This window comes from Canis lupus, chromosome 3 (genome assembly GCF_011100685.1).
Source record: "Canis lupus familiaris isolate Mischka breed German Shepherd chromosome 3, alternate assembly UU_Cfam_GSD_1.0, whole genome shotgun sequence".
Lineage (NCBI taxonomy): Eukaryota > Metazoa > Chordata > Mammalia > Carnivora > Canidae > Canis > Canis lupus.
The window spans coordinates 89,881,410-89,908,273 of record NC_049224.1 but is presented as its reverse complement, the minus strand read 5'-3'; the positions used below and the strand labels follow the sequence as shown (position 1 = coordinate 89,908,273).

The 26,864-nt window shown below is 41.7% G+C and overlaps 1 protein-coding gene across 7 annotated transcripts in view; it reads left to right on the top strand.

Annotated features, from left to right (window-relative positions):
• The window catches only part of SLIT2 (slit guidance ligand 2), a 349,622-nt gene that overhangs the window by 4,296 nt on the left and 318,462 nt on the right, over positions 1–26,864 (top strand). For 6 of the 7 annotated variants that reach the window (XM_038533594.1, XM_038533592.1, XM_038533593.1 and 3 more), the window contains exon 4: positions 10,326–10,397. In XM_038533594.1, coding sequence (XP_038389522.1) covers positions 10,326–10,397 — 72 coding nt within the window. Of the gene's footprint in view, positions 1–7,681; positions 7,750–10,325; positions 10,398–26,864 lie in introns of those variants that run through there. The other variant, XM_038533596.1, reaches the window with a different exon arrangement.

Below are 26,864 nucleotides of genomic sequence, written 5' to 3'. Positions count from 1 at the left end.
TAAATGGTACTAACCTTTAATAAAGATTAAAAAAAAATACAGACTTCCTTTCCTGAGACATTGATTTCCTTGAAATCCTAACCACTGCTTTGGTACTTAGAGAGCTACATGTTTTCCTTACTGCTCATCTAGTTTGTTTTATTTGCCTTAATAGTAAGAAAGGTGGTGATTTTATTTGCATTTAGAGTATATTATCAGAAAAGTTTGCTAGTAGTTATTTTAATTTTCATGCTGTTGCTTTGTGTGTCATTAGTGCCATTGGATGACATATTTTAAATTCTTAGTGGTAAAAATTAGCTTTTTGGTATTTCTCACTTATGGTAGACATGGTTAGTAACAGCTATTCAAAACATTATTTCATTATTTTATGGTAGCTTTTTAGATATTTCTCTCAGAAAAAGAATTTAAAGATTAGTAGAAATAAGCAAGAATTAGATTATCAAAACATGGTCATTTTAACATTGATTTTTTTTTTTCCCCAAGAAGATCCTGTGGAATCCAAACTTTAAAATAGATTTTATTTTTTCAGAAACAAAATCTTAAGAGATTGATATATACTACTTGAGGGCCATTATTAATTTATATCTACAGTATAGTATATATCTACAAAGGACAAAGTCTTTGCCTGCAGTAATTGAGATAAACTACACACTTTGTAATTTGAAGTCTGAGTTCCATGTCTCTTATGTCTTGATAACTCAAGTTTATTAAGTCTGTGTTTTAAGGGTAATTAACAGCTCTATTAAAAGTAGCAACAATTTCCACGCCTGCTTTAATAGTCACTTTAGGTAAAAATAAAAATTTTATTTAAAATATTGAAATAGGAAGTTCATTTTAGGCATAGCACATATTCAGATGCACTGGGGCCCATAGGCAAAACGTTAATTCTCTGCAATTATTAAGTAGAAAAAAAAAATGGCTTTTCAGCTTTTAAGATATTTGTGAATATATAGGCTCCATTTTTATAACTACAAGTAAAATTAAGCCCAGAGATGTCTATTTTGCCATAAAATTTTGTTCATGATATATATTACAAGGTAGGGAATTTAGCTGTGGAATTCAAAATAAGTTTAAAGTCACCACCTTGAGCAATTGTTCAGAGAGAATTAAAAACAAGGTAAACATTTGGTTAAGTTCATTACAAAGTTCATAAGTTCGTAACTTGTCTCTTAGTATATACAAATACTCTGAAAATATACTTTGGTCTCTTTCATAGACTTTTATGAATCGTTAATTCATCATGAGTCTATTGTATTTTTAATTCATCTATTTACAAAGTATCAAAATAATTTAAGCATTTGGTAAGATGGAGAGATAATTTTAAAATAGTAGTTCAAACCTAAACACTGTTCTCATGAATACTTTTTGGTTATATGGATACATATGTATATATCTTTAAGCAACATCCGGTTGAAGGAATTTCACTGACTTTTCATGCAGTCTCTATTTCGGTTATATTGTAAATATTTTCAGAAATGCTAGAACAGACCAAACTTTCTCCTTGTTTTTCATGCCACTTCAAATACCATTTGAACAAATTAACTTTTTTCCTAAAAATTCTTAACCAAATGGTCTGTGATCTGAAATTTGATTAGAGTTGCAAGAAGGTGCTATTTCTTGACTTTTACTTCCCCTGAGAATGTCACTTCATCTCAGAACAATTTTCAGTTCTACTAAGATGCAGTCAGATGTTTCAGAGTGGGAGGAGGATTTGTAATTTTGAATGAAAGCTAATATATATGCAGGACTTCTTTAAATCACCCCAGCTGTTGGCCGAAAGCAAATATTTCATATTTGTGAGGAAAAGCTGAGAAAATTCCTTTTGTTTACAACTGCCAAGTCCATCTGATGGAAGCACATTGTTATCTGACAGCCAATTCATCTCCTTGGGACTCTGGAATTCAAAACCATTTCTTAGGAACATTGTGGATACACTTTTCAAATATTTATTTTTTTTAAATACGTTAAATGGCAAGGCAGTTTTGTTAAAGAATGCATTCAAGCTATCACAAAATAAACCATTATACATTTTGTTCAGCACATTGTTTAAAAAATAAAAATGAAGAAAGCTAACCAGAGGGTTCCACAATCAAATTACTATGGCCTATGGGATATAGTCTTTATTTTAGTAGGTGGTTGTCAACATCACAAAAATTGCATCTTTTTTCCCAAGAAGTTGTAAGAGACAGGAAGTGATCAATGAATTAACTTTTAAGTAATTAGACGTTGTGTGAGCTTATATGGTTTTTAGCAATTTAGATGTGGATTTTTAAATACAAACTCTAATGAAAAGGTGTATAAATGCAGGCTTATGTTATAAATGTTATAAATGCCACTCATATAAGATGCACAGTAACTTAATTTTCTTTCCTTGAAGAACAAAAAATAAAAAAAAATAGTTTTATTCATGTATAATTCATGTTTCTAAGTGTTTTCCATTTTAAAACGACAAAACAATTCCGAAATGTTTTGTGAACATTTCAAAATTCTTAAGTTTTTCCTTGTTTTATGTTGATAGTTTTAGCTTGATCTAGAGAGAGAAGACAAATCTGAGAACAGAAGATAAGATCTGTGCCCTTTTAGAAATCCCAACTTTTAATCTGTAAGAAACAGATTAGGCTGTTGTTGCTGTGGCTAGGTTGAATTTAATGGTAGCGTAGAGCATGGGAAAGTCACTGTTTGTAAATCAAAGCATCATAACTACCAAAAAAAATTTTTTTTCTGCACTTCAGAGAAGCGGCGAAGTACAGGGTTATCAGTCAAATGTCAAGAAGCACATGGATATTAAAAACCTTCCTGCTAAAAAACAAAAGCCAAAAAGCTTCCTCCGTCTACACCCCCTCCACTCCTCCCTCCCTCCCGCCTCCCTCCTTTCTGTTGTTGGAAGACGGGCATCAGAAGATGTGACATCACCAGAAGGCCCTGCTGCATCACTGTCAAGGAGCCTGAGTCACACGCGAGACCACGTTGCCTCCTGTTTTGATGGTGTCCTCCTACACTCCCAGACCTAACCCGTGCAGGGCCGGATTGCCAAGGTGCCTCTTGCCAGCCACCCTTGCTTATCTGGGAATGAAATGAAGCCCTGAGAAACGCACCTCACGTAGATTGTATTAAGAGCCCTCCTATGTGTTCAGCTGAAATCTAATTTAGTTAAGTGACTAGTTAATTCAGTGGAAACCATTAAGGAAAACAAACTACAAACTGTAAGAAAGAACTGGAACGTCTATGACGTATATCCGTCTATCCTACAGAGAAGATACCTGTGTACCTGCACTAAAGCCTCCATGCAAAATTGTTAATTCAAAGTAATTCGTGGCTGGTGCATAACGTCTTTGAGGGTTAAAATTAAAAAAAAAAAATCGTATTGAGGCCCAGAATATTTGCGGGCTGGTGTAAAATTCTGTTGCTCACTTATTGTTTATGGGATTAAGCTGCAGTCATTAAAGTTCTCTTTTATGGCCTTTAAAGGAGACCCAGTCCATTTCAGTTTCCACTAGTGCAAATTGTCTATGTTTATGGGTTCCTTCCTAACACAAAAGCAAGAGTATGAGAAAGTTTTGAAATTGTTTAAGGTTGCCAAAAAATAAATAAATAAATAAATAAATAAATAAATAAATAAATAAATAAATAAATAAGTAACATTAGGACATTAAATCCTAAATGCAGTGAGACACTTACATGCAAAATAAAATGCTGATATTCCTAAATTACGTTACTGAAAACCAGTAGCATACCATAGGAAATCTTGGGTATTAGGCATTGCGTTAATTTCGCAATCGTCTTATAATAAGGAAATTGCAGTACTGATACAGGCAGAGGTTTGCACTGTTTTTCTTTTCATACCGATAGCATGTAAGGTCTTTGAACACAAGTAGTACTTTAAAGTCTCCAAGTTTTAGTATCTTCGGATTTGAAATTTCTCCTACTATGTCTTTTGACACTGCTTTTTGGCTTAAAAACAAAACAAAACAAAAAAAGTCCGGAAGTATTCCCATGAGGCCAGCTGGGGAGTCCTGGAAAATAAAGTTGCACGCTTAGACATTTCCACGTTTCTATCCAGTCGATACAAAGAAAATACTCATTTTAGCTTGGAAGAGTCTAAATCCCTTTACAACGGAATCCACATTTGACCAAACCCTACACTCTCAGGAGAGGATATCTAAAGAACACATTTTTTTTTTTTTTTAAGGCCTGTGCAGAATTAGTTCTCCTGCGTGCACACACCAGTCGTAAGCAGGTGGCAGCCGGTGTGAGGCCGAGGCATTGCGGAGCCCTAGGATCCTTGCTGTAGGCCGCTGCACAGGAGTTCGAGTAGAGAATATGTGGTGGAACAGGTCTGAAGGAAAGCACCACTTATCCCCATTCATCGAGGACCTAGAGAATCCCTCTTCTGGCTAATCCTACAAGTTTACAGGCAACACATAACACATTCCTTTTCTTAAAATAAGGGCAAGCCAACAGTGCTAATCTCCTCGGAAAAGAATGCCAGCTCATCTCGAAACCATTGTCATCTGGCCGCTTTATCCTTCCAGCTTTAAACCACAGCAGTTATTTTCTTAGGAGACACAACTTGGGGCCCGAGAACATACCAGACTTTCAGAGGCCGAGGATACACCCCGCGTGAGCGAAAGCGTGTGCAGACGATCAAGTGTGTACCCGTTCCACGTGACTCCTCGTCACTTGTTGGTAAGCGATGCTGGACTGTTCCGAATCACGCCGACCTGTCACGCAAGGTTTTGGCGCACACCAGCGACAGGGTGGCGGCCAGCGCGCCCGTCCGCCCCTCCGTGGGGCCTGCGGTTGAACGGCGGCGGCGACGGGCCTGTTCGCTGTCCGTGGGCCGCTGGACAAACGCCGAGGCAGCAGGGCTGTTTATCTTTCCCACATCTGTCTGGGGCTCCCCGGATGCCGGCTCCTTTATCCCGCCTCGCTCGCCCTGGGACGCGGGTCTGCGGAGGCAGCCGGGCAGCGTGGCACTGAACTGCGTCCCGGCCCTGCGGGTGCCTCTGCTGGCGGCGGGCCCGGCGTTGCCACTTCCACGGAAGGACGCACTTGGCTGCGTGGACTCCTCTCCCGGTCACTCTTCTTATCCTCTTTCAGAGCGATTTCTAGCTGCTGGGCTGTCGGGACACGGCGAGAGCTCTTGGAGGGGGGACTGGGAACAGTGGGGGTGACTTGGCACCGACGCCCCCGGAATATCCCCACAGGGGAGCCTGCGGGGAAGCGGCCCCGGGCGGGTCTGGGCAGGTCCGTCTGTCTGTCTGCGGGGCTGCGGCCGCCGTGGCCACATCTGCTCCTCCCGGCCCTCCGGCCGGCGTGCCAGGGCCTCCCTGCTGGTACGCGCATTGTGCCCTCTGACCGCATGCAAGCTCCTGTGCCCCTTTGTTAAATTCAGAACTGTTGGCTGACAGCGACGCCAGAAGCCTGATGCTCTGCGTTCATGACGCTCGTGCCTCACGTGAACCTCACTGTCCGTACGGTGGCTGCACACAACCAGAAGCCTTTGCTCTCAATTCCCCGTGGCGTGTTGATCGGATTGCTTCGTCTTTCCAAAACTGTTCCCCATCTTTGGAAGAGCGATCATCATACTGGCAGGACGTGCTTTACATCAGATGATGCCCGTAGAGCTCCCCGAAACACTTGTCACGCGGTTGGCATTTGGAGAACTGTTAGCCCGCATCTCATCACCTCGCCTCTGTTTTTCAGAAGCTCCGTGTAGGCGTTATCTGATCTCATTGAGCTAATAAAATGTGTAGATGATGAAGTTGGCTTTTGCACGTTCATATTTACTGTAGTTTTCGTTCTCATTTTCTCTGCATGGCACACGGCATTAGACGAGGTGTGGGGAACGTCCACTGGGTCCTCCAGGTTTTGTCTCAGAGTATTTCTCACACTTGCTCTGGGTGTAGAGAGAAATGTCAAGAAGCCAGGGGAGCGAAGGGGAGGCAATATTTTTACTAATAAGTTTGATTTATCCACCTGAATAATACATAACCTAAAATCGTCACCTTAAAAATGTTAGAACACCAACATTTTCGGAACAAGTAGAAGTTAACCTGAACGGAAGGCATTTTTGTTTGACCAATAGGAGATCATAGGTGATAAACTCATGAAGGCAGCGTGTATTGAAGGCTTATTACAGACCAGACACGCTGCTAAAATGCCTTATGTATGCAACAACAGGAAATGTTACGTCCACTTTCCATTTTGCATTGGGCTAAAGCTTGCGATTCTTCATTGAACTGAAGAGTCGAAAAAATAAGAGACTCGCTTTTACCAATGGACGAGACATAGGAGCAGTGGCAGATAGTGATTTGGAGCAGTGCTTGTCAATAATGCTCAGGCTGCCCTTCAAATCGAGGTTGCTGAGAATCAGCATTTCAGAGGCCAGTGGTGTTCTGTGTGATACGGAGAGATCCCTCACCCCCCTGAAGGTCACGCTCAGAAACAGCTGTAACATAGAGGAAGCAGTGTTGGGATCCCTGTCATCGTTGCCCTAGGGAGCGTCTTTGAGACGCACTCTATGCGCCTTTCTGAAATCATGAGTGACCATCCAGAGAGTCTCAGTGAGCCCTGAGATCTCGGGGGCAGATCCCGTCTAGCTGGTAGTGGCGCTAGGCCTGGATGTGATTCTACGTTCCTTTAGCAGGATGGAGTGTCCCAGCTCCGAACAATAGGTGACTGCCCCACCTGGTGAGCTTGATGGAGCCAATTTATGCCGGTCCCATAAATCCTCCTCTGAGATACACTTAATTCACTACATGCTGTTTTTCTGTTCTGGGGACATCAGATTTCAGCTTCTTGAACTCATTTTCATTAGAATTATTATTACAGCACTATCCTCTTCAAGCTGCTAAGAAGTATTCTGTGTCATTCGGAGGTGCCAGCTAGTAGCCTGTTTAGGAGTCCTTATGCACCTTAATGGTCTTTAAAGTAATACTGGATTTTTTTTTTTTTTTTAATTTCCTCTTTAAGAGTTTAATTTCTGGTCATTTTACAAGAAATCCCTGCTTAAAAATTTTCTCCTGCACTGAATATTTTGGAAGAATTTCACTTTTTATTTTAATGTTTGGATTTCCATTTATTCATAGCACCGATGGCAGAAAGAACAGGAACCCACAGTGTGCTGATATTCTTTTATGGTGAAAAAGCCTCATACTGTTTTCCTATACATGTTATCACATCCCTTACCATCTGCCCTTCTAGTGTCCTACCTTGTCTCATGCTCATGGTTGGTTTAGACAATGTTACAATCATTCACCATAGTTTTCATGAAAGAATGATAAACCACCTGAATTCGGAGAAAACTGTTTTATACATATTTTCATTTCTTTCTCAAACTTCAGGCATTTTAAAAGGATCTTAAACAGGGAGCTGAATATCAAGCTAGTTTTTTAAATTGTTTTATTTTCAAGTGGTTCATGCATCGAGAGTGAAGAAATAGACTCTATAAAGCTATGTCTTTTTTCCCCAAGGAAAGGTCAATGAGAAGTGAAATTTCAGTATTATATGATTTTGAATTAATGCTGAGATATGTTAAGCCTGTGTCTCTGATACAAGTGGTTCAGAAGATAGGTTCTGGAATCCCCCTACCTGAGTTCAGGGCTTAACTCTACATTCTGTGAGCTGGGTACCTGTCTCTAGGACAGCAGTAACCATAGTACCTACTGTTGGGGTTGGTTCTGAAGCACGAATGAGAAAGTTCATGCAAACCTCTCAGAACAGTGATCATCACATAGTACGCTTAGTGTATGTTAGCTATTGCTCTTGGAGTGAGTGAAGAATGGCTGGGACTGTGAAAGGAATGATTAGGAAAAAGGCAGTGCGTGGACCCAATCTGAAATACCTACTTTCTCAGGATATCGTAACTTGTTTGAACATGTCCGTTTCCTTCCAACTTGTGGGTGATATTGAGGACAGCAGGGGGAGGGAGGTGATGAGAAGGAAAGCAGGTGACTGCTGTATGGGGCACCTGAAGGCAGGTTTGCTGGTGGGGCTCTGGTTAGCTAGAGAGTAGCATAAAAACTAAGGCAGGGACCTCAGGGAGCAACCCAGAGGAACGTTGGCTGGATGTAAAATGCGTAGGCTAGCGTTCTGCTGAACTATATCAGCATGCGAAAAGAGAAGTATGTTGTCCTTTAGCATTTCCTAGGAGCCCACTGAGTGCCGGAGAAGAAGGGAAGAGATCCAAAGATGGGGTCTCTGTACTGGAAGACCTTCCAGTCTACTGGGAATCAGAGGAGTATGTGAATAAATATAATATAGGGTTATTTAAATATACTGTTATTTGTCAAATGCCATGGGGTTGGGGAGCACAGCCAGGGGAGGCACCACCTCTGTGTAGGGGAACCAGGGAAGTTTCAAATACCATGTAAGATGTCCCATCTCAAAGGAAAGCTTGGAATAGGGGCTTGAAGGAGCATCCTGGTTGCAGCTGGAGAATCCTGCAGGGAGTCTGTTGGTCCAGTGGTTGGATGACTTTACGACAGCCCACATCTGCCATGTTACAAGTCGAGATTGGCTCTTGGAATTATGAGAGTCTACCCGAGAGCGGTTGCTTCCCTAAAAAATTTCTAATTTCTGCTATTGTGAATATTCATGCTTTGTCGTTTGAGAGAAAAACATAACTGGGTCACAATGAAGTTACGTCTTATCAGAATTGCATCAAGGTAGATTCTGGAAATACTCCTTCCTTTCCTCCTTGCCCAGTGGAGAAAAATAAATGAGTAAAGAGCTCTTGGTTTTGCTTTAGATTTGACCTTGTTGTCTGCTTTGTTTAAATAAATTTGTGTAAGTGGGAAGAAATTCCACTCTTTTGCCACTAATTTTACTATTTCCCCGCCTAATTGTCTTGGCCTCCTTTTTTATGGGTGTGCATTTTATTAAGCTGAGAGTGTTTCCGTAGATGGTCAACTTCTTCATAACGCGAGTTTGTGTAACGAAAGTCACGGTTTTCATCATTGCCTCGTGGCATTTTAGAGTTGGAAGAAGTTCTGAAGTTCACCTGGTGCGATTTTTCGCCTAGCGCAGGATTTCTTTTTATTATGTCCTTTGCGAGAAAAAAAAAAAAAATAACAAGCAAATGCATAGCCCCTGCTTGAATATAAATGGAGTTAAAAAATTGAGAGTTCCTCAAGGCAGGTCATTCCATTTCTTCTAGTTTTTGGAAATTTTCTAATTCTTAGAAAGGTCTTCTTATCATCTACTTTCTTAAGGCTCATAATCAAACTAGTGCCATTTCTGCCCTCTGGAGATTAAATAAGTATAATTTTGTTCCTATCTGATGACCATTTACATATGTCAAGATGGATATGCTTTCTCTTCCTGTCCTCTTAACATTTATAGTTAAGGCTCAAGAAATAGCTCCAGGTTCTTCAATATGACATTAATTTTCTGGACCTTCTTATTCTCGTCTAGAGCTATAGCAACTTGTAAATCGTTTAAGTGTCCATGTTTTGCATCAGCCTATCATTATTTTATTTAACTTTGGAAAATGCAGGGGGATGGACATTATTTTTACTGATTTCGGTTGCCCGAAATCAGGTCAGGTTGCCCACTTAAGGCGAATCGGACTTCCCAACTCTTTAACGAACGTCCACGGTCCAGGAGAACTCCGTTACATGGCATCAGGGCATGAATTAGTTGCAGTTACATTTTTTTCCTAAATTCTAAATTTAAATTCATATCAGGTAAACACTTAAAAAAGCATTATCTAAGCATTTCTAGCCACCATGATTGGTTATAAGCCGGCCTTGTTTTTAGCTAAGGGTCAAGAATTGTGGGTTTAGGTTTGGACCTCTGTGGTTTTTCCTCTGCTTTCGCCCATAGGGACAAATCATGCTGACAGTTTTTCACAGTTTTTTTTTTTTCCCCCAACTAAGCAAGATGCTCACAAAATTGAAATTTCCATCTCCCCATAATGCCTTGGCTGAAAATTTAGGTCATCTGGGACAGCACATGAATCTTTTTTTAGGGCACCGTTCACGGTGGCATTTGTGCTGTGTACTGCACACACCTAACCCAGACACCAGAGTCTGAGTCAAGAAACCCTTTTTCATCGTGTGTATCCTGGATGACTGATGTTGCACGGGATGTGAGGCTAGGGCTTAGGCCCGGGGAGTCATCCGGGTGAGCGTAATGGAAAATTGCTTTAAAGAGTCAGGTGACACAAGGTGTAACCAACTTCTGATTTGCAATGCTTGGGTTCTTTTGAATGTCATTTCTTTCTTCCCTGAAACAGGATGAGGCATGACACGACTAAATCACAGACTGGTTGTTGGGTATTTTGTGTGTAACGTATGCTTTGTTTTTGTTTTTCTCAAAAGGCGTTTAAACAGAAATCACCTTCAGCTGTTTCCTGAGTTGCTGTTTCTTGGGACTTCGAAGCTGTACAGGCTGTAAGTAGACAGAAACGGTTATTGTTGCTTCGGGTAGTACCTTGTATTTTATTAAATGTATTTTGGATCTGTTTCCTTGTGCTCTCCTGGAATCTGTTCACCGGTAGATTAATGGATTAAGAGTATACCTCTCTTTTCTTTTCTTTTTTTTTTGGTCTTATGGAAGCTTATGATTGGTTTTCCAGTGGTTTCAGTTGTTGTATTTGGTCAGCATTTAGTGGTTTCTGTCTGTGTCCTTGTAATTGTATTATTGTCTCTTGGTTGTGCGGTGGTGAGGAGATTTACCTTACTTCTTTACGGAAACTTTTGATTAAGGTCTGGAGGGGAAAATTGCCACTGTGTTTCCTTTTCAGAGGAAGTTGGCAGTGTTTCCTTGTAAAGTTCGGGTTCTTAGTGTCAGCCTTCTTGACATTGTTTCTGTACTGGAGTAGTGTTTATTAGTCTGGAAATATTATTATAAGGTATTTAAAGAGGCCTGTAAATTTCCTCTTAAATGTTCCTTTTAAAACCAGAATTCCAAACTCTGCAATAGGAATGGCTGTAAAGGTCTCGTAACAACTCTGTCGTAGGGTGTTAAGGGAAGTACGTGTTTGGAAGGAGCATCATGTAACTTTTAGGCAGAATCAGTCTTTCCTCCCTGGAATGCTTGTTCGCTGACCTAAGATGGGATGGCGAAAACACATTTTTGAAAGCTTTTAAAATTAGATTTTCAGCCATACAAATGATTCCGTGCAGATGGGAGTTAAGCTACAGAGCGTGGGAAGAATAAATAACCACGATCGGTGGCGTTCGTGGACGTTGTGCCCCAGCCTCCCCCACGGGCTCCGTTCGCGGGGAGGGGTGCCCGCAGCCTGGCTCCGTCGGGCCTGTCGCTGTCACGGTCATAGCAGGAGGAGGAGCGTCCTCTCCGCCGGCAGCGGCCTGGCTCCTTGGGCCCCTGAGGCCTTGGCTGAGGAGGGTTGGCCCTGGGCCCCGGCGCCCTCCCCCAGCGCGGCCCAGGTCCCCGGGCAGGGCTTCCCCTCCCCGTGCTCCCCGCCGGTTACTCAGCTCAAGTCAAGCAAATTGAGAAGAAAACCAAACCTGAAGATTGACTTTTAAATAAGCGTTTCTGTAAGGACTGTTTTGACCAAGGAACTAGGAGATAGGCCATTAAAAAGCTTCCATGGATGATGAGAGACCCCTGACTCTGGGAAACGAACAAGGGTGGTGGAAGGGGAGGGGGGTGGGGGTGCCTGGGGGATGGGCACTGAGGGGGCACTTGGGATGAGCACTGGGGGTTATGCTAAATGTTGGCAATTGAACTCCAATTAAAAAAATAAAAAAAAAGATTCCATGTATGTATAGAAGTTGGTACTTCTACTTAAATATTTCTGCTTAGCTTCCAAGACGGACCACAGGGATGGTTTTCGTAGTCACTCTGCTTTCCGCTTTAAGTTGCTGTGATTGAGGAGACTGAAGCATTGGCTTCAAGGCTCCGGTACAATGAAGGATACGAAACCACTGCTCTGCTAATAGTGTCCATATATGAGCAGTCCACCCCAATCTGGGACATTTTCGATTTTCTTTGAAGCCAGGAAAGTATAATTTAAATGAGGACTGTCATCTACAATTAAAAGCATTAAGCTTTTAGAAGGAAAAATTCTTAAATTTTAAGAATTTAAAAAAATTTTAAGGGAAAATTCACTTCTGCACAGTCTCTGAGGAACAAGAATATATGGTTTTTAGTCTAGAAGTAGTTGGATTACTTCTCTTGGAAGGCTTCAGGTGGTGTAATACAGTACCGCATCCTCTATCGGCAAATTATATTGTTGAACTTTTTTTTTCCCACTTTGACAATATCACGTAGCAGGCCAAGGGCTGTTCTCTCATATTTTGTTATGATTGTCCAACTTTAGGGAGCTGCCGTGCGAAAAGAAACTGATAGCTTCAAGAGATGAATGAAAGAAACAGAACCTGTAAAACTCTCAGGCAGTGTTTCCTAGTTCATTATAAATAATAGTGAAAGGGAATATAAGGGAAGGGAGAAGAAATGTGTGGGAAATATCAGAAAGGGAGACAGAACGTAAAGACTGCTAACTCTGGGAAACGAAGTAGGGGTGGTAGAAGGGGAGGAGGGCGGGGGGTGGGAGTGATTGGATGACGGGCACTGGGGGTTATGCTGTATGTTGGTAAATTGAACACCAATTAAAAAAAAAGAAAAAAAATTAAGTTCATAGACTTATACACCAAAAAAAAAAAAAAAAAAGCATGTAAACACTGGGAAAATGGGCAGCTAGAAAATGCATTCGGAGTTGTGATGTCCCTGTCTGGCTAGCGTGACTTCCCCTGGGAAGTTCTGGGAGATAAGACTTTATTTCTTAGAAGTAGTTGCAAGAGGGACTTGAGTGCTTTGACATCCCCGGAGTTAGGGGCTGATGGCATAATGTTTAATATCGATTGGGGCTTAACACGTGACATAAGTACTAAAGACACGTGGAAACAGTGGTGTAATTTTTTTTCTCCATCCTCAGGTCAGTGATTGTTTGAGTGGAGGCACTGTAGTCCCACCTGCGTTAGATTTAGTGAGTGGTTACCAGTGGTCTCCTTCTTGAGTAGATAAGTTATAAGCCACATGTTTTAAGCTCTAAGCTACTTCTTTAGGATGATGATCGTTAAGTGGAATAAACAACCACCATCAAACGTCTTTCATGAGTAAAGCCTGTGAGCCTGACCGCCTAGCCAGCGTGAGCTCCAAGAGGAAGGGTTCAGGTTCAGATTTTCATCATGTGATACAGGTGCCTCGCAGTTCACCCAAAACAAATGTTCTCACAGATGGGAGAATGTGCAGAAATATGAAAACACAAATGTCCTTTAAAATGTTCACTGAAAAATGAATCTTTCACAAGAGGGATAAGTGACAGAACAAAGGATACAGGATTTCTGATACATAACAGAGAAAATATGTTGGGACAGGGAAGGTATTTGACTCATCGCTGCACCGACAAATTAAGCGATCCCTAATTGCCTGCCATATAATGTAGCAGAGGCACGCACATCTAGAATTCATGAAAGAAACAAATTCATAATTTATTTTCTCTTATCAGTTGTTTCATGATTCTCATTACCATCTCTGTTTCTTTTTCTGACTTACCGCCTTAGCTAATACTTTCCCCCTTATTTGATACTCTTTTTTAATCCTGGTCTACAACCGCTGAAGACGTGCACTAGTTTATTGTGTGCTTCATCCTACTGGTGTTTGATTTTTTTTATCACAGTGTACTTAGATTAAAAAGAGTCTGATGTACTGGACATTATGCAGATTTTCTTCTCACATTTATAATGAATAATCACCATTTGACTCTTGGCTGAAAATGAGATGCCAGGTGAAGCAGCACACATGCTTTTTTTGGACTCTAAATGCAATATAAAAGAAAAAGAGGGTACACTGTATATGAATTATGATTCGACACGGTTGGTTGCTGCTAGCGGCCAAATATGCTTTTCCTTTGCTGTCTGCTCCAATTTCTCTTTGGACGGGTTCAGAGAGCACTACATGTTCAGGTCAAGATGTTTGCTCAGAAATAGTAGTACAGTTGCAGCTGTGTTTGTTGGAGCAGGAGACTAGTTTAAATAGCATTACCATTTATCCAGTCCATTAACAGAACTCTGTAAAATAATACCAACTCTGCATAAACGACAGGACAGTGTAATAAAATTACAAGCACTTGTTGACAGATGGAAAGTGTAAGTAAAGGGAAAGCAAAGGGCCAGAGGTTGGAGGTTAAAAGAGACAGCACATGGTTTCCTTAACTTGCACAGATACACCATTCTCCCTGTTGCTCCTCCTCCAAAACCGATGCTGCATTTTTATTATCGACCTAAGAGTGGAAAAAATTATTTTTGGAACAATCTGGAGCTGGTCAACGGAGATTTTAGCGACTTTTCGAAATGAGCGACCGTGATTGTCTGAGATTTATGAGTGGCAATTATGTATATGAGTAGCATGTACAAATCTTCCTGATAAATGTAACCTTACAGGTGATTTACCAGTGAGTGATTCACACTTTTCAGCTGGAGTTTGCAGCTACTAATCCGGGCTCATTAGAGAGGAATTTCGTTGGGACTACTGCGGTCAAGCTTTTGGTTATAAATATTTGTTTTGTGGTTTTCAGTTTATTTCTTTGAGTATTATTATATTTACCCAGACTTCTAACATAAGCTTAAGTATTGCAGAAACTCCTTTTTCACTGGTGTGTACTGAAACAAAACAAAACTAACAAATGAAATTAAATGCATGAGTCCCAGTGATCCATTTTCTCTACTTCTTTGAATAAAAACCTTTGTATTTCTGGTTCACAAGTGGCATTTATTATTCCCCAGTGAGTTTTGGAGTCTCTGAATTATCTAGCATTATAAATAGTATTTTTAAACTCAAGGGCTCTTTTTATGGCCTAGTGACTACTTACCTGAGACAAATAGATTTTGACCGCTTAATCTGATTGGTCAGGTCGCAGTTCATTGACTGTCAGATAGGATCGCAGATGCTTAACGTTTTTAATAATAATAGAACTTTTTTTTTTAGAAGAAAACAAATTTTTGTTTCATTATGGTAAAAATTCATTCGCGAAGTATGACAAATATACAGGGGAGCTGTCTTTATTTCCCTTTTGTCTCGCCCCGTAGAAGGAGCTTTAGTATGTTTTTGGTTTTTAATAGTTACAAGAGTAACATACATATCCTTGGGTTAAAAAGTTGGGACAATCCAGAAAAATAGAAAAAGGGAAGTGGAGATTATTCATTATCCTGCCATCCAGACACAACCGTTAGTAAACTTGTCAGTTATTATTCACCGACTTTTCTATGATTATGCATATACATGCTGACAAACATTTATTATGAAAACATGTTTTGTTTTGTTTTGTTTTGTTTTTATGTCCCCAGGGCCTAGTATGAGGCTTGACCTTTAGAAACCTCTCAGTAAGTGTTTGATGTATTGAATTAAATCTCCGTCGGGTTCAGGGTTTGTAACGTGAATGAGCAAACAGCAACCCTGGGAAGGCACTAGGAATAATAGAGCCAAATTAAATTTAAAGGGTAACTCGGCTAATTAAATGTTTAGTCCCCTCAGGTCTTCTAAACATTGGAGGGTCTGGGTAGACACGCGCAAAATAAAAATAACCCGTTTTTCGCTTCTGCAAAATATTCATTACCTCGCTATAATCCTACATTTCTATAAAACCGTGTGATTTCGTCTCGAGGGGGCTTGTATCCAGGGATAATCGCGGAGTACCAAGGCGGAGCTTGTGTCAGAATTCCTCGAGTTCTTGTCTGCCTGCCCTGGTTCAGGCGTGGGCGTGGGCTCGGGGAGGTGTCAGGTGCGGAGCTCCTGCTGCCCTCCCCCTCCCCGGGCGGTGGCCCTGCCCAGTAAATCCGGGTTGTGCAGGATGGCAGGTTGCAGTTGCCAGGGTTACCGTTGTCTGGCCGGACCCACAGCTCCACTGGCCGAGCTGCCCCATCCGGGCGCTGCTCCCTTCCTGTCCCTTGCCGCTGCCAAGGTGCAGACGCTGGGGTGCACTCTCTGTACCGTTGTTCACCCCAAGGCTCCCCGCCGGGCTCCGCGGGCCCGACAGACTGACTTTGGAAACTGAGACCCCGGACGTACATGAGATAAAACTTAGAAACCCGCTAACCACCCGTGATGGAAACACCAAGGCCCACTGTTGGGCCCGTAACCTCACTGTTACGGGGCCCGGGGGCTCTGCTCTTGCCCCTTGAAGAATGGAGCTTTAGGGGGAGCATTTAATTTGAAAAGATTATGATTGCACGAGCCAGTCTTGAGTGTGCAGACACAGCGTCGCCGCGCGGGTACCCGGGCTCCTTCAGAGTCGCCCTCGCCACTTGGCGTGCGGGAGGGAGGCGGCCGCCCGTAGCACTGACTTGTGATTCTGTTTTAAAATCCACACGTGCTCCGGTGACCTCGAAGTCACCCACATGACGGAGACGAACACCGTGCTTGGGAGGCTTGCCGGGCCTCGTGTCGGTAGTTTTACTTTCGAGAGATCACAAGTAGAAGGGGGGCTGCTGAGACGGGTCCGAAGTTGGTAGGCTCCTGCTAGGTGCCCAGCACCTGCCGTGCACCCGGGCAGCAATCCTTCCCGTCCAAGTGGCCGACTTGTGCAAACGGTTGTGTCCCGGGTGTAAAGGTGCCTGCGTCCACCAGCAGGCGCTTGCGGTAGGCCGGTTTGCAGCTGGAGAGAGAGGACCGTGATGGATGCTGGTATGTGGTGTCCCTGGGCCTCGGCCACTGCTAACGTCTGACCTGCGACATGTAAACTAAAACTTAGTTCCGCAACAGTGATTGCGTTTGCTGACACGTGAATTTAAGTCTATGGTTTTCATGTCAAAGAGATGTTTTTTCAGTACACATCATCAAGCGAACATTTTAAAATTCGGCGATAAGTCCTAGAATTGCCACTGCAGTCTCAAGGATATAATTTGGTGACCAAAATTGGCAAAAATAATTGTAGGAATAAGGGCCCATCGGATTGTAGTTCTGTTAGCTAATTTTAATATATTTATGTTATGTCTTAAGACACTGAAATCAACCAGTGTGTGGCATAAGAGAGGACATAAAACACTGGTGTTTGAATACCTACTGAGATATTAGCAGCTCTGTTATTTTTGGGAATCAGGTGACGCCTGTGGAGTCTAGTTTCCGTATCTTTAAAATGGGAATGATCATGTTTTCCTCCTGAGGATGTTTCAAGATTCTATATTCAAAAGAACATTGCCAACGTCCCAGGGTGATAGAAATTGTATGATTATTATCTTGTTCTTGCAAAGATGAAAATAATAGTCACACAGATGTCTTTGCAACTTGCCCACAGTCAGCAAATCTCCTTGTTCTGTTTCACCTCTGTCTTGCAATTATTGTCGATGTAGTAACACATGCAGAAGCACAGCCACATTAATTTTTTTACCACTACAAATTAACATAAAATGTGCACTTGCATCATCTTGTTTCTCCTTACTTGGCCACACAAGGTACATTAAGGCCAGAATGTTCTTAATGAGATCTCCTGCCCTCTCCCAGTTGATGATTCATGTAGTTTTAAAATTCCTGTATAGAGTGAATTAGCTGTAGAAAGAGAGACTATGACTCAGAAACTGTGTTAGTGTACATATTTGGGTGGTTGTTTTAATGATGTTTTTTGGTAAATAAATGAAGGAAAAATAGGAGTTCGCCCGCAAAAACTGCCTACGCTCCTTAAACTACAGATAAACTATTCTAAAAGTTATCAAGAAGATTTGCATATGTTCCTAAAGAACATTTTTATTGCTAATTAAAATTTCAATCTTTAAAACCATCTAAGATAATTAACCCATTGATCTTGTAATATGCAAATATGATGTGATCTGTGGAACAGTCTGTCATCTTTACATAAACTGCATATGTGATTGTAAGTGCATTTTTAGATTAAACATATGTCAGAATGCAGTGCAAATTGCAAATCGTTTAGCACTTTGGATTTAAACAATATTTGATAATGAAATAGATCTGAGCCAGAAGCTATTTTTGTTTCGTTTTGTTTTTATTGTAACTCCAATACTTTTCGCATGTACATAAGCTTTGCAGGCAGAGGCAATGTGGTGTGTCTCCTCTTTATTACCTGCTACCCATAACCCAGTTAATTGCTATCACTGAATTCTCAGTAGAAAGTTGAAAAATCATGATAAATATTTGGTTAATGCTGATGGATGTAAGAAACTTTGGGACAAGAGTTTTTTCTTTTTCTTTTTCTTAAGAACGACATTCTAGAGAAGGAAGCAATGAAAAGTAAAAAGGCCTGTTGGTGGCAACACCCGTGGTGTAGTGTAGGACATGGCTGTGTGAAATGTTATTAAGAGAACATCTGCGCCTCTTGAAATCTCCCCCAAATGAATGTGTACAGCTAAGTATGGCAACTTGATTTAAGTGTTTAAAAAAAAAAAAAAACTTAAAGAAAAGAGAAATAAATACGTCTGGAAACAGAATGGGAAAAGATAGCTTTGCCCCGTCATGATAGGTTTCTTCAACTAGTGAAAGATTAAAGCTTGAAGTATGTGAATAGCTGAGAACAGCACAGAGAAAGGTTGATTGCTTCCCCTCCAACAGTTCCAATTGATTGAAAAAAGCCTAATTTAAAGTTCTGTTTGTTCTATGTCTTAAACCATCAGAATTCTCTTTTAGGACCGGAGGAATGCTCTGGAGGAAAAAGAATCCAAGGATAAAAAGTCATTGCAAGCCAACAATTGTTCCTAATCCTCACAAAATGCTGGAGAAATTAAATTTATTCTTTATTGCTCAAAGTGTTACCTAGGTCACTGGGCGATGGGAAAATTGGACTGGAAGTCGAGTAGGCGCAAGCTTTGTTTTGTGTCTAGATGCTTAACCTTAGACACGACAAGGCATCTCAGAGTGTGGTGGGAACTTGGTTCAGAGCGTTAACACCAAGACTTTTATTACCCTGGATTTATAATAGGCTGTGCTGTCAGGAGATGAAAATGTTGTGTTTACATTGCAGTGTTAAATGATCATTTAATTAACACCTAAGGAAAAAAAAAAAAAACTTGTGAAATTCTTAGCAGCTTTTATTGTTGGTTTCCTGGGAGGTTTTAATATCCAAGTTTCATTGAGATTTCTTTTTGTAAGTAGAGACACAAAAGACATTATAAACTTTTTAAGGAAGACAAACAGTTTAACCTTGACCCCTTTTTTTCTGAAATATTAATTTAAATCACATTTTAAATCTGGCGTGCCTATTTAAAAGGTTTCTAGACTAATATATTAAAATATGTCTTAATTAAACACTTTATTTTTGTGTCAACGTGTGTAATGTTTAAATATTTATTTAATTTACGGTCTACGCTTTCTACCGCAAAACATTTGAAATTGCCCATTAGTTTATCATAAGAAGTTCATGTTTAGCATACTGATTATACACATTTTTACATCTTTTAAGCTACCACTGTAGTTATACTGTTTTAAGAATTGGGGTCAAAATATGTAGTCACAGGCAAGCAAATTATAGGGGAAAAAGGTCCCTTGTTATTATATTATCATCATGATTATTTAATAGGTGGTAGCTATTATCATGACTTAAAAAACATATATATAGACAGGATGAAATATGAATTAATGTGAAACTTCAGATGTGCTTCATTAATTATGAAAAGATTACATGTTATCAAATTCCTTGATTGATTTTTCATCTTTGATTTACTTTTCATCTTTTAGCAGTTACCTAAAAGGAAGAGTTTGAAGCAAATTGATAACATTTGGAAAGTATGATATGTACTGCCAGAGACAGCTGCTCACTCACTCAGTGTTTTTTCTAAAAGTAATATTAGAATTTATATCTTAACTCCTTTCATTTTATCTGGATATGCAACTGCATATATTCAAAAATATGAAACTGTAAAAAATATTTACAGTTATTTGCTGTGAAAGTAAAATCTTTTTGTTTTTCCAGAAATGTCCTGCTGTAGTTTTTCTAAGGACACTATTTTTATTCATACCACAACTAAAAGTGTTTATCCCTTTTTTAAAAGTTTAAACTCAAATGCCTCAGGATAAAACCTGCTTTCTGTATTATTCATGGTAAAAGAGTTCAAGAAGGATTGAATGTTATTAAAATCTCTTAATAGAAAGCCCTGCTTTGAACCAAGAATTACATTCTCATTCACAAAATACTGCTGAACTTAGTATGGGCACTTTCTACAATGTTAAATGTTCTCCTTCTATCAAATTTCAGCTTTTCTCCAAAACGTTCCTTTTTTTTTTTTTTTTTTAAACCCACATTGATCTTTTTCTTTTTAAAGCTCCTTGTCTACCCAAAATCGAGTAACAAAAACTTCTAAGTAGGACTATTGCTTTGAGGCTTATTTCCTTCACCATGAGGATCTACCTTTAGAGTGAGATGGTTGCCAGACACAAAATGCTCAGCGGTTAAAAATTAGTGAAAGGGAGAGGTAACAAATTTTGTTTTTTTAACAGACTGGATAGCTAGAATGTTCTAAGTGATATAGTCCATTATACTAATAGCTATTCCAAGCCAACCAGGTTGTTGTGTGCTTGTGAAGTGTGTGTGCTTGGGAAGTGGGGATCCTGAGAGGTAGAGAAACGTACAGTCTGTGAATGTTCAAGATGCTTGAGGAATATAAATTTAGGGAAGGTATAGGAAATTCCACTAAACATAATTATGTTGCTTTTGTGCTAAAAAAAAAAAAAAAAAAGGCCGTGACATGCTTTTTTTGTACTGAGAAAGTGTCAAGGTTTATACGTTAGTTATTTGGAATCGTCAACTAGTAAATAAAAAGAAAGATTCTGGGATTTATTGCAGGTAAAGTTTCTGAGTCTGTGTCTTAAAAAATAGAAATAACTGCTCTAAATACAAACAATTATGCTTCAATGAATACATTTGATGGCTATTCAATAGGAACTGTTGAATATAATGAGATGGGGAGATAGGATATCTAGAAATACTCTGCATCCTACTCCACAGGGATTAGGTGAGTTAAAATTAACTTCCTATTTGCATAGAACTCTCTTGCCTGCCTTTTAGGACCAATTAGTATTTAGTTCTGTATTACTTCTTCAGCTTTATCATTGTGATCACAGCATGCGCACTGCATCCCAGCGGTTGCTTCCCGGAAGTCCTCACACATTTGTGGCCTCCAGTCTCGCCGCCAGTTTATGGCAGCATAGTTCACCTGTGGGTATAATAAGTCTCCCCTCCTTCGCGAGACCCTCTCAACTGCTTCAGTGCCTTATGGCCAGATGATCTTTGATTATAAGGTAGTGGTTATGAGTACAGACCGTCACGTGACTGTGTAGATGTGAATCACTTAATGTGTAGATTTCAGAATGTCATTCAGTTGCCTTCCCCGTGCCTCAGTTTCTCCTTGTGTAAAAAAAAGAAAAAAGAGAGAGGATAATGGAATTTACTTCCTGGAAGTGCTGTATGGAGTCAGTTTTCAGTAAACAAGGCTTAGTTGGATGCTTGATACACGGTAAATGCTGTATTTTATGTTATTTTTATTTTTTTGACTTTTAAAACAACTGTTATTTCCTGTGTCGTATAATGTGCAGTAACATATTCTTTAATCGTAACGTGTGTGTTAACTTTGCAAAGACTCCTGTCCCGTGTTTGTCTTTGTTTTACATACAGCATCTCGCCCAACGCAGGTTGCTTAATCAATACTTTCCAACTGAATGTTGATGGAAATTAAACCTGAAAATAATTAACAGTAGCTTGAACTTGGAATGAAATACATTGTGAAAAGAAGGCTGGATGAGAAAAGTCAGAAGACAGCCTAGCTAACACTCCTAGCTCTGTTGGTCACCCCTGGCTGCAGATGCTGAGCAGGGGCGCTTGATCTCTTTTTGAGGATGAGTTTCTTTGCTCATGAAAGTCTATAGTAAGTCAGATAAGAGGGTGAGCACATGTGGTGTGTCCACCTCCTCTCCCCAGAACTTAGCACGGGCTTCCCCGTCTCTAGGGAATGCTCAAACATGATTGAGAGGAGGGAACGAGATCAAAATATATCACACTGTTCCAGCTCTTTTTCAGAAATGTATAGGGAACCCTTCACAGGACTTGCAGGAATCACAGGGGTGGAATTATTCATGGTAATAAACCAGGAATTAGATCATTATATTGTGGATTAGTGATTTTGGGATTGTTCTCTCTTATTAGCAATTAAAAAAAATAAAGCCGGTTTCTTTTCTGGATAAATACAGCCTGCCTGTGTTTTGCAATGCTTTGGCATTAAATGTGAATTGTTTGAAGGTTTGGATTTAAAAAAAAAAGGCGATTAAGGGAGATTTTATGGTGATGCATTATTAAGTGGTTATCCTGATACTTGGTAATCCCTCAGTATGAGGGAAGTAGCGTTACCATTGAAGTAGTTTCAGTAATCACCTGCCTCGCAAACGTCACTAATGGGAGTGTGAGGTGAGCTAAAAAGTCAAACAAGGCAAATCCAAGGAGGAGAAATGGTGCTGGCTGATGCCGGGTATGCCCATAGCTGTGTTATCAGCTGCTGATTGTAGCAGGTTTGAGAGTAGGGACCATCATTTTCTATCACTCTGCCTGGGAAATGCACTGTGCGCCCTGGACAATTAATTTACCTGACCTTTCGGGGAGAGTAGAGCATACAGAACCTGAATACCCCGAAGGCAGCTGAAATCTGGAGTCTTTTTCCAAAAGGCGAGCTCACTTTTCTGAGTCGGTATGGGTTTTTCTCCACAACCCCCCCCCCCCCCCCGCCGCTGTCTTTAAGGGGAATGAATTCCACACCTAATTAATAGTTTCAAGGCAAGTTGTTAATCAGGTACTCCAAGTGACCACCCTGGATTCCTCTGTTCTTACCCAGGAACGTGATGGAATGGGAAAGCAACAGCGTTACATGTGATAAAAGGAAATACTTTTTTTCCTCTCCCCACCCACCGCGTAATCCCCTGGAATTCAGTTGACTCGGGAAATTGCTGCAGCAAATAGCGTGATGAAAAAAAGCGAAGTTGTGCGAACAAGAATAGCGCTTGTGGTTCTAATAATTACTTTGAAAAATCATGACAGATATCAATTACCGTATTTCGGGGCAAGAGTCCTCACCTCAGGGTGTCTGGAAAGAATTTTTCCTCATTCTTCTCAGTCTTACAGGGAAGCCCAGCTATGACCAACTTTATTTATTTTTTGTCCTTTTCTGAGTTATCAGACGTCTTTCTGACGCCCTAAGATGGGATGCTCGAGAAAATAAGATAAAGGTGTGAACGGAGTATGACAAAGAGGCAAAAAAAGGACTATAAATATAACGGGATGTTTTTTAAGTGGACAGTCTTATTCCCCTTCTTGTTCAGAAACTGTATATTCACTTCAAGAGAGCAGAGTGGCTTAAAACAACTAGAAAACCCAGATATTGGCTTAATATCATAGATTGAGCGCCCGAAACCATTACACGGTGGATAAATATGTCATTTCCAAGTAAATGTCACCTCCAGGTCATGAGTGTGATAGCTATTGCAGGTGCGTAATTATATGCTTCTAAGAGGATTCAGGGTCAGATGCTTTGTAAGTATAGCTCTTTTATTTATTTATTTATTTGCTTTTATTATTTATTTATATGCATTTATTTGTTATTTATGCATTTATTTGTTTGGGACAGAGAGCGAGCACAAGGAGGGCCGGAAGCCGAGGGAGAAGCAGGGAGTCCGATGCGCCCCTGACCCCGGGATCATGACCTGAGCCCACGGCAGGTGCTTACCTGCCTGAGCCCCCAGGCGCCCCTCTAAATATGCTTCTTTTCCCCCATTTCTCAAGCATTTGTTACTTTAGTGCCTTGTATTTATTTCTATTCAGCTTGCCTTATGAGAAGTATATTTCAAAACAGGGATTCCTAGTGTGTGCTAGGATCCTCAGTGGGCCATCCAAGAGAAGACTTTGCTGTGGCTAATATGTCGGGAAATAACGCAAGTCGTATCCCCGGTGGTGACTGCGGTGCACATGAGTGTACTTGTCTCTGAGGCATCACGCAATAAAGAAATCAGTTCAAAAAAAAAAAGAGAAAAAAAAAAAAAGAAATCGGTTCAACTTTTAAATATCCCGCATCTTGAAGTTGGTTGGCTCTGCAGGCCCCCCCTCCCCGTCTTTCCCCCGTGTGTACCACCCAATCCAAATAACAACAGTGATCTTTAGCTTTTCTGGAGAATGACTACTTTCCAAAAGTAGTTTTTAGAAGTGTGTTATGTAGAACTTGTGGATGGTCGATGGACTTGGACTCAACGTAAAGGCTCATTGGTTTGGTATTTCCTTCCAAAACCTGTCTTTCCAGGACTCGGTGACAAGACAACTTCGATATGATGGGTTAGAGACATGAATAAAAGGGAAAAAAAAAAAGAATTAGTGATACTATAAATCTAAGACAAGTTTTTTACATGTATCTGATAGGATCTTCTGATCTGTACTGAAAATCATGGTCCCTTCTCAAAGTGTTGCTTTGACTGTCAGTTCTTATTAAATATCGAGGGATCCCCAAGAAAATCCCAGGGTATGGCTGAAACCGAACTACTTCAAAACCTAATATTAAATGGATTTAATAAAGTAATAAAGTAATTGACTTTGCATCATATCTGGTATTTACAAACACATTTGTCTCCTGGATTCTATTAAAAGCATAAAGCATCATACATTCTGCAGTCTGCCAGAATTTGGAGCCCAGCTTCCAGGCTGCCTGACTGTGTGGCTTGCAGGACATTTCTTGACCTTCCTGCCTCAACTCCCTCTTCTTCAAGATGAAGGTAATTAGAACAGCAACGTCAGAGAGTCCTGCACAGGATTAGAGGATGTGATGCACCTGCCACCCAGTTCAGCGGAGGTTAAATCTTTCATCATAGACTGAACGCTTCTTGAATAGGTTGAGGCCAAGTCACCAAACCTTTACCGCCACCGTCTGTTGAAATCGTGTGTCACCGCTTTAGGGTCTTAGCTGAGCCCTGCCGGCGCCCAGGACCACGGTGGAGGCCAGATACCGGAATGGGAGGCCGGGCCACGCAGGCACAGGTTAGGATCCACGCGATCTTTCCTCCTTCCTTTTCACCGGCTTCACGGGTTCTTCTTTTAGACAGCGCTCTCTGTATCCCCAGCCCTGCTTCTGGAACGTTCACATTGCACCTGCCTTGGCTGCTCCCCGGTCACAGCATCGCTTCGTCTCAAACAGGGCCTGCTGCCATCCAGGGGTGCCACCGCCCTGCCCGGCGAGCGGGGACCCCTCCCTCGCGGGGCTGTGGAAAGACCCAACATGAGCCACCTTCGCCCACGCGGACATGGTCACTCACTTTCTCACACGAACAATTCACACGCCTCTACCTAGGAAATCAAAGGTATTGGACGACGTCCAGGACGTTACAGAGATTGCTCAGGGTTTATCTGATGAGTATTAGTTGGTCAGCAGCGCCCCCTCCTTAGGCCGGACGCTCCTCGACGGCTTGGGCCGGTTCATCTCTTCACCCCGGAGCGGTTTTCATGGATGCGGACACGCGATGGTCACCGAAGGCAGAGTGCGCGCAGGACAGAGGGTCGCGGGGGGACCCACGTGCGCGAGCAGCCGAGGGCGCGTGAAGCTCTAGCTTCTGCAGAGCTTCGCCCTCGTGCGCCTTGCTGCTGTGTTTCAGGAGAGGGACAGTGAAGCTGCGCCATCAGACGTCTCTTGTATCTCGTGTCAGTGCGTGGTTCGCTCTCCTACGGGGCTGTGGGACCAGTCCTCGCCTGATGCAAAGTGTCCGTTCTGTTTAAGGAAGCCAGGGGACAGCAAGGTAGTGCTATGTCTTACCGTAGTTATCAGTTATTTCCTGCTATTTTTACACGTCTGTGTGTGGGTGCCGTTGTGTTTTATTTATTTATTATTTTTTAAAGATTTTATTTATTCATGAGAGACACAGAGAGAGAGGCAGAGGGAGAAGCAGGCTCCCTGCGGAGCCTGAGCCTGATGCGGAACTCGATCCTGGGACCCCGGGTCACGGCCTGGGCCGAAGGCGGCGCTAAACCGCTGAGCCACCCAGGATCCCCACCACTGTGTTTTAAGCTGCAAATGAAACAAGATCACGACGGAGTGCTACGAGATCACTAGGGAGTTGAAGCTGCGGAAAGGATAGGAAGCAACCGAGGCAGCTGGCCTCGCGCCGTCGCTGGGTGCACGCCCGCAGCACTGCCAACGGGCCCCACCGGTCTAGAGCGCATACTTTTGACAGTTTTATTAGACTTTTGTGTTTGGTCAGTGTATTAAGTCCAGCGATTTATTCCTTTCCACTTAAATGGTCTCCCTGTCCGAGGGGTGGAGAGGAATTCACAGCGCCTGCACATAAAAGCCCATTCTGTCCCCTTAGGGATCCAGCCCTTTGGGGACAGGCACCCTGACAGCCCGGCTGGGCAGCTGCGGGGGGCGGGGGCGCCCTGAAGGTGGAGCACCGGGGGTGGGGGGCTGCAGCCCTTGCTGATCCTGGCCCCGCAGGCCACTTGGCAACGGACTTGGGGCGCCTGCCCCAGCAGTGTGCTCTGCCTACCATCTTGAGGTAGTTGAGGCTCCTACAAGACTATGCAGGAGACCGTGCTACCCATTGTTATTTTTCTTGCCCCAAATCAAAGCACTCTTTTTTTTTTTTTTGGAATGGATTAAACACAGGCATTTCATGTGTATTGCTAGAGGCAGGCTTTATAGAGCAAATGTGTAGGAACCGTGGTGCCCTACTCGTAACATGGCCTGCATTCCCCTCAGATAAATATTTTCTGCTTGGAGGGGGAGAGGTGGTGCTGAGGATGGAAGTGTTGAAGTCAGCTGAGTGGCTCCCAGCTGGCTTTGTCATCGATAGAGTATGTGACCGGGGAGCTCTTCCGAGTGCTTTATTCGTATTAATAGTTGCTCATTTGATCTTCAGCAACATGAACCAAGTTA